The following is a 13,410-nucleotide window of genomic DNA, read 5'->3' on the forward strand; positions in this document are numbered from 1 at the left end:
TGTCTTGTAATCCCTGTTTAATTCCTAACAAATGGAGATTCTTTTTACTGACTCCTCTTCAGTGCTTGCTAAGGATAAAACTGTGATATGTGGGTGTTCATTGCTTGCTAATAAAGGCAAGTAATAGTTTGGAATTGTACTGGTCTATTTTCTTTTTTTTTTTTAATTTAACAATAAACCTCTGTGGCAGGGCTGCCCACCTGGTGAAGTGATTACTGGCTCTAAATGATTCACTGTTGATGTGACCCCCCCCAACCCCATATACAAAAATGGAAAAAAGGGGTTGTGGATGGATGGATGGATGGATGGATGGATGGATGGATGGATGGATGGATTGAATCATGCACCTGTCCATTCATGTAACTGTAGGTGTTAACCGGCCGGTTAACTGGCCGAGTATGTATTTCATAGACACAGTGCATACTCCCATACAAGACATTTACATTGTGTGTGTGTGTGTGTGTGTGTGTGTGTGTGTGTGTGTGTGTGTGTGTGTGTGTGTGTGTGTGTGTGTGTGTGTGTGTGTGTGTGTGTGTGTGTGTGTGTGTGTGTGTGTGTGTGTGTGTGTGTGGGTGTGTGTGCATGTGTGTGCATGTGTGCGTGTGTGCGTGTGTGTGTGGTCTGCTGACTTGCATGAGTGTGTTTCATAAAGTTGAGCTGTGCGCTTATTATGCCATGCACAATGGAACACATGACCACAGTCACATGTACATATAATGACACACTATGGCTCACTGACACAATGTCACCCATGAAGAGACAATGACATGTTGCCACTCTTGCATGATACACACACTGACACTCTGTTAGTCATGCACAGACACACACACGCACATATACACACTCAGGTATAGTCAGTACTAAGTATTCTCACTAGTGCCTCGACACATCTGACAATCCTGTTTAGCTGTTTTGCATATTCTGCTGTTCTGAATGATTTCTCTGTTAGTATAATCCCTGTGATCACTTTAAACCAACCTCATGTGATCCTTTATTACACTTATTCTTTTTCCTGCTATGTTGAGTGATTTCCTGGTCCTAATATAACTCCATTTTCCCTTCTTATTTTAAACCTAGCCCTCAGCTCCACATTTTATACCTGATCATTTGGTTCCACTTTCTTGTCTCTTTACACCTTTCACCGTTTTTCCATTTGTATATACTCCAGACATGTCACTACAGTTTATTATAAACTTAAAACAAAGTTAAATAATGAGTTACGTAATAAAACAGTCTGTAAAATATACTTTGCAAAAATACACAATCTGATTATTAAAATACACTTTTTTACAAAAGGAAAGGAATAAAATATACCTGTAGGCAGCCACGTTAAATATTTTTAAAAAAGTATATTTTAATGAGTAGATTTCATGAAGTATATTTTTCACAGACTATTTTTACAGACTCATTCATTACTTACACCTGAGTTTTAACCCATTGTATTAGGATATTTATTCTTCAGCTGTAGTTAATATAGTTATACATATCATTAGATTTAATCAGTATCTCAGCCTAATTTAGTCAGCAGTTCGAAGTCATTTTTGAATAGCTGTTTTTGATCATGTCATTTTATTAGTTTCTATATATTGTGATATGATAAAAATTTTGGCAGTTCTAATGATGTCCTTGAGCTGATCCTACACAGGAAGAAAGTGCTTAACTTTGTTTTTATTTTACAATAAATTTGTTTGTTATTTAATGTACTTTTTGAAAGGCATTTCTGGATTCAGCACCGGTAGTGGATCTGTGTTTCCTGTGTGAGTCTTTTGGATTACTGGTCTTTTTTTCACACAAGTTTTGAATGCTATTTTAGCTCTTCTGTATCGCTTCCAATTATTCCTTCTCTCATCAGTACTATTCAGCTTATCTATTCCTTCTGGTATTTTCTACTTCTTTGTAAGGAGCAATGGGTATTATCGGGGAAATAAAGGACTGCCCATGAGGAGAGTTCTGAGGCCTGGTACTACAGGTAGAGTGACTTCTCATCTCCGGAGAGTCCATTGTTTCACTACAAACCTCTGAAGACATCACACTTAGAAAATATGTTTTTTGTAAAATATTTTTTTTTAAGTTTTTGAGAAAATTAACCTGTCATTTTAACCATTGAGTAATTATATTTTTTTCTAGTAGCTGTATTCATGAAAAAAGTTCATCTGAAGTTAAAAAATAATATCATGTTGCCCTCTAGTGGGGAGAAAATGCTTTCTTATATTTAAATAAAGTACCTTCATCCACAGGTATCCTGTCATGCATTGTAATATAACTTATTTATGGTTTAAGTAAACCCAAAATTAAATGGACAATATATATATTGCAAAATATTAAATATTAAAAATTTACATTAAATGTTTTTTTTAAATATATCTATAAACACCAGCAAAGGACATAGCACCCAGATTTAATATCAAAGCTTTTTGATTTCTATCCAATATTCAGTGTTTTTGCTTTTTTGTAAGTATACCCCTTCAAAGAACCAATTCCAAAAGAAGTAAATGTAGCATTAGGATGTTCAATTTTATGTTTAAACATTGCATGTTTTTTTGTAATTCAAATCATTGACTTGTAGAGAAACTGTGCTGTTTTCATGGTCAGGAGGTTTGTCACACATTAAAAATGCCTTAAAGGCAGACCACAAAATGAATTACCAAATATGTTTCAAATGTAATTAATGAATTGGGGTATTAGCTCATGTAAAATGCCAGGTTTTGACAGTGTGCATAGCTACGACATGAAAGCACATCCAGTGGGAGATTTTTCTCAAAAAATGTATTGTATGCAGTGAGGTTTATCACTTCTCTTGAAAACAGCTAAATGCTGTCCAAAGCATCAACATTTTATAACAAAAATGAACATTCTCAGAAAAAAATATTATCATAAAAGAAAAAAATATTATTAGTTAGTAAATGTCAAAACTGTTCAGTCAGTGCCTTAATTTACAAGTATTGAACCCATCATCTGCTTGGACCCAAAATCTTTGCAAAGTCAGCAGTGAAAGAAAGTTTAGGCTTATAATGCAGTGCGTCAGATCTTGGAAGCATCTCAATTTTTTTCTGTAACATTATGAATGTCAATAGTCTTATAACACCTATACAAAAAAATGATCTCTCTTTCAATTAGATTCCTGATCAGAATTAATGTTATTAATGCAGACCCTTCGAGTATGATAAACTTGTGAAACTGGTTTGCTTTATACTATATGGGGGAATGAGAACTATGTTGGGAGGGTGGCTTAATGGCTAAGGTGTTTGCCTTACAAACACAAGGTGCACAGTTTAAGTCTCACAAAGGATAATTGGCTAGGCTTAAAATGGCTCGCAAGGGCAGTTAGCTGTAGTATGAGCCTATGTATTAGCATGGGGCAGAGAACTTCTGTGGAAAAGATTTCTATGGTAGTGGAAAGAGATTCATCTAACAATTTAGTGACTATGGCATCAAGAAAATGACAAGTGAATAAATCAAAATATAGGTAAAGATTACACCATAATTATTACTGATAGAAAAAAATCACAAATTCCTTTAAAGTACATAGTGTGCCTTTCCATAGCAGCCAACAGTCAATTAAGGTAACACTTGAAAAGAATGATATTACTAGGGAAATATTTTTTTTGTATTATCAGTTATCCACTGAAATTTAACCTCATAAACAAGTCCGTGTAAATAGGGGCAAAACAATCACTGTACCCGTCTGTTGTAAGTAACAATTACCCTTGAAAAAAAAAAAAGATATTATTTGAAATAAACCCAGTAGAAAGTGAGAAAACAAAGGACAGTAAAACAAAGAAAGTATTAAAGTTTCAGTGGCAATATTCTTGTGTCATGTGGTACTGAAGTAGACAAAGATTGCAGATGCAAACAACTGTATGTATTAGAATCTAAATGTAAAGGCTGTAGTAACTGTAAAAAAAATCTCTGGTTTCCCACACTCTCAAATGAATCAGACAAAAGTGGTTTCAAACAAACCTCTAAAAATTTGACAACGGTTCAGTTAGTAACCCTCAGCCTGCCACTATGGGTCTACCTGGAGTGGGCTGGACATGTCTGAGAATTTTTGATAACAAGTAAAATTACTATCTATTGGGATTCTCTACTGTAAGATTTTTTTCTCTAAGTTACTGTCAATGTACCCTTTTGGTAGCTTGTGGCAAAATAAAAACAATTTGTGATTTAAAATGACGTAGAATTTAAAATTAACTTATTGTAAAATAATATACTAGATAATTAGAAATGATTTTGTTCACCAAAATCTTTATGCTTCCAAGCCACTACAGCACCAGCTTTATCCATTTATGATATTACTATGTCAGTATTAGGATGCCGAGAGGTTAGGTTAGCGTCTCTTCTTGTTTAAGATTCAATGCACCTGTTTTAAATAAGTAGTGCTGATTCATATACAATTCCTTCAACACCTGTTGTTCGAATAATTTAACTACAGGGTAGGGAGGAGGTAAAATCGGAATTTCTAAATTTAAAATGTGTATGACCCCCTCCAGTATATGTTGAACTGTGTTCAGAGGAGTGATGTAAAACCAATACCTCAGAATAAATAACATAGAAAAAAATAACACGCAAACTCTTTTTTTAATAATTGAGGGATTCCAAGTTATGTTTCTCTTGTTTTGATTATAATCACACTTAAATCAATGATTGTTAAGTTTTCCAAAACTGATAAGCAAATGGTCAGTATTTACAACTTACAGCTACAGCTTCCAGGATTTGCTTAACGGCATCAGCTGCATCACGCTCACTGTAATATCCTTTTTCCACAATCCTACAAATAAAATAAATAAACATCAGTCTTGTACCAACACTTACAAAACTGCTGAAAATTGCACATATGCAAATACAACAGAAAACTGAAACTATTGAAAAAGTCTATATTAATACATTTAGCTTGTTCATTCAGTGACAGAAATAAAACCAGTAAGTACTGAAATAACACTTACGGGTTAGCCTGCATTGAAATGTCAAATTAAAATTAATTATTGGTTATAGCCTTGCCTTTTCCATATTTTAAACTGGTGTCTGTAGGTACTCAAAAGTCATTTAGGTCATCATAGAAGTGATTTAGCAAATTTAAATGTGAACCAAAAACTTTATGAAATATTTTAAAGTGCTTCCTGCACTGTGCTCTGTCTCTGCATTACCCCTTGCAATGTAATGGTCTGAGTAAGTATCTTGGTCTAAGAAAGTGTTGCTATAGCAATGCTAGTGTGGAACAAAATACTGCTGCAGGTGCTGCAATACAGCATGCTGACTCCATTTCTGAAACACCATAGTCTGTATGACTCTTCCCCCACTATAAATGACTGCTTTACATGAATTCCAAGTATCTTGTTTAGAAAAAAAAATGTCAGTAACATGGTGTTTTCACCAATAAGACATCATAGTGTCAAATCAGAAATTAAGAAACTAGATATGTTCTTCATCATACAAAAAAAAAAGAAACTATGCAGGAAAGCAAAAACTTTATATATTATCACTGTTTTGTTATTAATATATTGGTACAATGACAGTTCATTTGTGTTCATTTCTGCTATCAGTCTGAAGTTATGTATAGCACTGTTATAACAAGATCCAATAGTGTTTCCCAAAAACACAAGTTTCATTTTCCTTGGTTCGATCATTTCATACAGAAAGCAAACCCTTCTTAAGTATTAATTTTAATTACAAGATACAGAAGATTACATGAGAATTCTACAGTAATAAAGACGATGCAAATGCCAACAAGAAAAATAAATGATGATGGATAGCAGTGACCACAACATAAATACATACAAGCTCTAGCTCTAGATATGCTGTGCTTCTTCCTTTGTTTGAGCTCATCAGTACATCATAAGTCGGATGTATGGTCATACATTAGAAAAACGGAGCTTAAAAACAAGCTTGATGTCTATAACACTATGATGATTGCTCTACCTTCATTGTTATCTTCTCTGTCTGCCATGTTTCAATCCTTTCATTATCGTTATAATCATCACTGAAGCTTCACTAATTTCCACTTTTTCCTTCTCCTTTCTCATACTCATTTCCAGAAATACAATATAAAGTAATAAAACATAAAAATTAGCAGTGCTCATGAAGCCTAATACAGCTTCGAAAACTCGACTCTGAAAATAATTATGCTTATCATTTAAAATGGCCCAAAATATTTTATGTAAACAACTTTCTTTTCTGTTATTAAGTGTAGTGGATTAGTGGAAAACCTATTGATACATAATAATGATAATTCTTGTGATCTGAACAACTTTTGACTTTTCTTTTTTTAATAATCTGATAATCTACCAACTTCTCAACTTTTCATTCCACTGTGTTTAAATTGTTTCTGAGTTTTCTATACTGATATCCTCATTATCTTTAAAATGCAAGTCTCTGCTATCCTCTGCAAAGGAAATGATTTCTTTTCACTTTTCTGTACACCCAATACTCAAACAAAACCTCAGTATTTTTTTAAACTTTAGATGACCTTTTCTTACAAATTAATTGTAAATTGTCCTAGTTTTCATCAGACCACTTTACCTTTTACTAAAATACAAATTCTCTCATCATAAACCCCTTCTGGATAATTCAAGGTTTTTCCAGTTTATTCACCCCCTAATCCCTTCCCCATATGTCTACAACCAAATGATTGAGCAAGCATTTTTGACTCACTCCCTTCTCTAAATGAAATGTCAAACCTAATAGCCCACTGATTACATTCCTTATTTTGTATCCATATGCAGCCTTTTAATATTTCTTACTAAATACGCAGTTATACTCTGTTTTATTTATTTATTTATTTCACATTTATTAACCAAGTTGGTACAGCTGGGTCAGAATTTATCCTTTTTCAGTGGAGACCCAAAGGGAAAAGCCCCAAACAGACATACAAATACATACAAATAGAGGCAAATTAACAATATTAAAGAGCAAAACAATCTTATGGAGACAATGGATATGAAGAACATAATGTACTCAATGGAATAGTACATAGCTCTATATATATATATATATATATATATATATATATATATATATATATATATAAAGTGTAATAGGTTGCAACAGGAGAAACAACAATAATAAATCCAGCAGGTAAGTAGGAAGGAAGTTAAGGTTGTAGGTAATATAATGAAAAGAAACAAGGTATAATTAGATTAGTGGCTAGAAGACGAAATGCGTAAGTGCTTTAATAACTTACACCCACAGCAGATACATATCACAATGTCAAAAATTTTGCCTGGCACCATAATCAGACAAACTACTCATACCTTCCTTCCTACCTTTCTTCCTTTTTCGAATAAATCCCTTAAAATAAGTAGATAACTGGAAATATTCTTATCCACTACCACATTTACCTGGTGACCCACAGTAATGCTCAGAAGCATACTGGATGGCTTATCCTTCAAAATGTTTGCTATTAACTTGGAATATAAATCCAAACTTTAATTTCCATCTCCAATTAGTTAATTAATCTATGTCCCATTTCTTCAAAAAAAAAAACTCTTAACTTATTGTTCTCATCTCGACCTACGGCTAATATTTTTTTCAAAACGGGTAAATATAAATTTTTATCAACTCTGATAATGTTTTACAAACTTTATAAGATTAGCCATCAGCATCAGTTCCTTCCATTTTCTTTTTTCACCAAAGTCCTCAATTTATTTTTCTTTACATAACCTTTCCAATGACTATCTACTTCACTGTACTTTTACTTTTATGCTTAAACATTATTCCTCAACTATCCAGCAACAGTGCTTGTGCCTTTACATTTTAACACCATTCCCCAAATTTAACATTTACCATCAATGTTATAATCTTCATATAAATATTTGCTTCTAAAGGTCATATCTCATTTTATCAAATATCCCCACTCTGCATCTTTGAAAGTAACATTTTTACTGTAACCACTCATGTACATCCCTCTCTATTTTCTTCTACTGACTTGTACTTCAACGCCATTCTTTTTTTCTGTCCAAACCCTATGAAACTCTATCACTTATAAAAAAAATCCTATACCGTCCAATCTTAAATACTCCTAATCCATCTTTAGACCATTTCTCTTAAACCCAGCTTGAGATATGGTAGCATATATAGTATCTCAACTCTATATGAAGGTATGCTTCTTATATATTTTCATTTAAATCCCTGCTTGTTATTAAATTATATAATACTATCTAAACGTTTGCTACTACTACCAAATAAGTTCATTTTACACCTCTACAGCCCTTTTCCAATTCATTTTCATATTTTCCTTAACATATCATGACACTGTTGTCAAAAACATCACTTTTCACTGTCCAAGCATTGACCAATCTTCGCTTGCTAAAAGTAAATGTTCCATAGTAGTCCCAGTCACATACACCCCCATCTGTACATCATATAAATATTATTTTCAAGACAGAAGACGACATCTCAGTCTCTATTCTTTTCTCTTTCTGGACATTATTTCACAATCATAGATTTCTGATTAAAACTGAATTTCAAGTACACAGTAAAGCTACACAGGCTCCAATAGCAAAATCTTTTCCTTCTTTTAGTGATGTTTAAGTCCCAGCCGCCCTTGTCATATTTCTGTATTCATTGTTAGTGATCTACCTGTTTCTATCATGATGCTTTGTATTCTACTTAGAAACAAAATACAATGACAACAGAACACGTTCTATTAAATAAATTATACTCAGGGACACCAATTCATAGTTCTTAAATGAAAATCCACCATCATGAGATGAAATCTGAAATTATACCCATATTTTTAATTGTGACTTGCAGTCATTACCATTACATCATTAAAATGTAGTGTACATAAAGATATTCGAAACTAAAACAAATTCTAAGTACAAAACATTCAAAAAGCAAACTGACAATCCTATAAATAGCAAATATAAGAAGAAAATAAAGAAGGGCGAATCAGTGATCATGTCTAAAATGCCAAAATCTATGAAAGACATATTTTCCAACACTTTTAACTGTTCAAATTTAGGCTTTGTAGGTATTTTCCTGGAAAATGGAGAATAATGCCCATGCTGTATGGTCATTTTCCTTCCTCCCCCCATTCCTTTTTCATATTACAGAACTTATATATGTATATATATATATATATATATATATATATATATATATATATATATATATATATATATATATATATATATATATATATATAGATTCACTTTATAATCTCAAAATACTGAAATATCAAATTTCAGTATTTTGAGACTATAATGCTGAAACACCAAAAAACTGAAAACCAAAACCACGAAACACAAAACCACGACTGTTAAAGCATACACACAAACACAACTACAGCTACCTCTGTACAACAACACAAACACACACATGCACACTTACTATAAGCAGGGGGGCAAGCCCCCTGCACCCTCCATGTGGGGAGCTGTGCCCCCCCAACACACGCCCCCTACTTATATATACTAATGCCAAGGTCGCACTAAACACACACACAAAACTGACCAACATACATTCCACACCCCCCCACGCACGGACACATTTCACACAGATACAAACACCACCACTCTCAACACTGACACACTCACACTCTCACCTACATACCCTAACCCACACCTAACACTCCCCAACACACAAACACACAAAATCTCCCCAAAATCCTTAAAAACACCACACTTACCTAACTTGCCATCAGTACTGCGGGTTTGACATTTCTGGGTTCGATATTCTGCAGTTTTGAGGATCTGCAGACTCAACACTTTGGTCTCGAGATACTGAAATTTGACATTTCAGTATTTTCCAAAGGGTTTCCATATATATATATATATATATATATATATATATATATATATATAGACAAACACACACACACATACACACACATACACACACACACACACACACACACACACACACACACACACACACACACACACACACACAGATAATTGCCTTTGCTTTTGTTTCTCTCATTATGGCTAACAGTGTCTGCCTTTGTCCCTTTGCAATCATGCTGTTTGTATTCAGGACAGAAAACCTTTATTACGTTATCATTTACTATTATGTTTCTTACCCTTATCCTGTAAGTCTTCATGTGAATTACTTCCTGCACTTCAATTTCTTTCTGGAGATGAACAGCAATTTATTTTTGTCTCACTGTCTATACCTGAGGCACTTGTGTTATAAAGAAAAAGATAAGCCTGCTTTAACTTTCACTGTTCTCTACTTTGCAAAACTAATAATCTGAGTTTCTTTTAAGTGCACTGTACATGCCTCCTTACTAATGTTGCATTTATATTTGTAAGATCTATAAAGTCTTTAAATTTTGTTCAGTTTCTTCTGTTAGAGCTCCAGGGGTGGCCACTTCAATTTTACCCCTGTCACTCATCACCTGACAAGTGTTTTTTCTCTTTTCCATTGCTACACAGTTTAATAATTCAGTGTGCATTTTGCTGTCTACGCTGCTTAATTTCTATGCTCACAGTCCTACTTCTTGCTGCTTTATTATTGTCTCATAAACAGTGACATACAGCTCCATAAATAGTATGATCGGAGTTCTGTATTACTTGCTCTAGTGACTATCTTTATTACAAATAACATAATTCTTAATAGTGTAGTTATGTTAATAACACCCTCTGGTCCACTGCAAAAGCATATCTTAAGCTAATCAGCACACAATGCCTATGTTTCTTCCTAAAGCAATATCAGATGGCTTTTCATTTATTTTCAACAAAACCCCATCTTTCTGTCCTCAGACTCAAAACCTTTCTTTCTCAAAGCTAGGGAACAAATCATTCGGAATTATACATAGCTTATTATTTCACTGGATCCTTCTTCACAACTGCTTCAGTTCTAAAATTTTAAAATTACAATTATGAATCTTACTGACCCATTAGATAAAGTTATCCCATCTCCGACTGTTTCAGTGTCATTTTTCTTTTTTATAATATGACTTAACAATTTTCGCCGTGGTGGTGCAGTGGTTAGCGTTGTCGCATCACAGCAAGAGGTTCTCTGGCTCAAGTCTTGGCTGGAGCACCTTCTGTGTGGAGTCTACATGTCCTCCCCACAGTCGAGTGATGTTTAAAGACGTGCAGGTAGGTGTGTGCGTGAACGGGTGTGCCTTCATTGAAGGTTGGGTATCAGGCTGGCAACTTGGCACTGTAAAAATGTACTGCCAATCATAAGGGGACCGGCGTTCCACTGTGGCGACCCCTAACCAGGAAAAGCCGAAAGACATTACTTTTACTTAACAATTTTCTGAAACATTTCCTTGCCCAGAAAGTACCATCAAACCCTTCCAACCTGTCTCCTTCTACATGCAGAATGGCAAGGAGATCCCTAGGTAAGAAACACGATCCTTGTTCAAAATTCTTCCTCCATTTTTAGTCTTATTGGATACTTTTTTTCAAATCACCTTTGAAAAAAACCCTGACAGCATTCTTTCTCTGCATGAAAGGTGATTGCTTTGAGAAACTTTATTATACTGTACATGCATGTTTTTTCACTGTATGTATTATTGCTTCCCTGTAAGATCTCAGTCAAGTGCCTTGGTTACCCAGGATTTACAATTCCACCACACTATGACGTCTCTTTTCTACTACTACACATGCAAATTTACTTTTTCAGGCATCCAGGTACCTTTAGGATCCCTTTTTCACTTCTCCCCAGCAGCTATGCACTTTTTGCAAAGCTTAAATATTTCTGGTCCTTCTTGCTTCTTTCTGCAGTTGCAGCTGTTACAGCTGAATTTGCAATATTAGCATCTGATATGCTCACAATCCTACACACATTGAGAATATTACATATGTTTCCTGGTAATCTATTAGGGGGCTCCTCTTCAGCCTCACTGGTCCAGCTTTTGTTGGTTGGAATGAAATCCTGGGCAGCACTGCTTTCATCAGGCAGTTCTAAAGCAGACATTTCTAGATCAGCACAGCACTAAAAGCAGTGCTAATTCTTGATACAGCATAGTCCAGCTTCATCTTACAAGGGAAAATATTGAACCACAAAGAGTAAAGCAGTTCCATGAAAATAGGCTATCAACATACACCAATGCAAAAAACAAGAACAATACACTCAAGAGGCAGCAACTGGGGACACAATCCAAATTTAATGGTGCTTCTGGTACCTCAGTAAACAGCCTTCAAAGAATAACATAAGCCACAAACCTTTCCCATTTTTATAACAAAGCTGCTCCAATAAGATACACTCTTTAATTATTCAATCAAGATTCCTTAAAAGAACACCCCCCCCCACACACACACAAAACTTGGCAAACAGCCTTCAAGGAAAAATTTTCATGAAAATAGGCTGCAGACCTACTGTAACTAAGCCAGTCAATAAAAGGAAGTGAATGAAAGAATGGATGAATGAATGAATGACTAAATACAGACACTTTTAAATAGCTCACTGCATAACAATTGGTTAGCTCAAGAACAGGAAATATCAAACAACAGTATTATGCCCAAATTTCACGTAGTTAATGTCTCGCCAACAATTGTTAATCAATTTTTAGAACTGATTGGACATCCATTCCCAAGTGCAGCCACAACAGCTACTTGCCAGCATTCTGATATGGGCCACCACAGCCCTCAGTAGGCATGTCTGCTCCAGTTTCCTGTATGCCACATCACTACACATGATTTGCAGAATATCCCACAGTCTCTGAAGTGGTTGCACTTTCTCACATAGTCCATGCAGCACATTCAACATTTCTAACATGGTGCAAGTACTGGCCATCTCTGGCAGAGAAAATGACCTGCATATCAACTGACTAATGCCAAAGGTGACACCCAGGTCAGGAAACATCCTGAAGCATGGTGGCCATCTAAATGCCTTTTCCCTATGCTGAAAGCATTTACCCCTGAATCATCGTTGCACTCTGATGCCATCTGTGGTAGACATACCTAAGTAGCTTGGATGGTGACTGACATAGTTGGGACATCTAGCACTAAACACATGGGATTGTAGAGATTCATTTTGTTCATACATTGTTATCTCAACTGTCACTGATATAAGTATGCCCTCCAGTGTTACTATTGCTGACAGCGTTAGTGTGCCATCTGATTGTGCTATGTACAGTGGTGATGTTATTGTCAACAACCTGTTACCCACTGACAGCAGACATGACCTAGTGACATCAGGCATTTTTGACCTGTTGTGCTGGAATGTTTACTAGTGGAACCTATGAATGTCCACAGATAACATACATGTGGCAATGACAGATTACTAGCATAACACCTACTGCCATGTGGCACACAGACTTTTACATGTTAATTGCATACATAGCATGTGATCACATGTACACCTTACAGTGCAGGTATTAGATGTTTGTGTCTCATAGCTCTAATCTCCTAGATGACAGAAATGTATATATATTTTTATGAGTAACCCATCAACAGCTGCAAGTCACTGTCCTACAGTAATGGATCATATTAGTACTAACCTGGTATTTCCTCTATGAAT

At 34.9% G+C, this 13,410-nt stretch overlaps 1 protein-coding gene across 1 annotated transcript in view; it reads right to left on the reverse strand.

Annotated features, from left to right (window-relative positions):
- The window catches only part of CAMK4 (calcium/calmodulin dependent protein kinase IV), a 1,096,576-nt gene that overhangs the window by 541,096 nt on the left and 542,070 nt on the right, over positions 1–13,410 (reverse strand). The window contains exon 5 of the mRNA XM_044064475.1: positions 4,696–4,768. Within this exon, the coding sequence (XP_043920410.1) occupies positions 4,696–4,768 (73 nt within the window). The remainder of the gene's footprint in view (positions 1–4,695; positions 4,769–13,410) is intronic.

Source organism: Protopterus annectens, chromosome 2.part2, assembly GCF_019279795.1.
Source record: "Protopterus annectens isolate FY-2018-M chromosome 2.part2, PAN1.0, whole genome shotgun sequence".
NCBI lineage: Eukaryota > Metazoa > Chordata > Ceratodontiformes > Protopteridae > Protopterus > Protopterus annectens.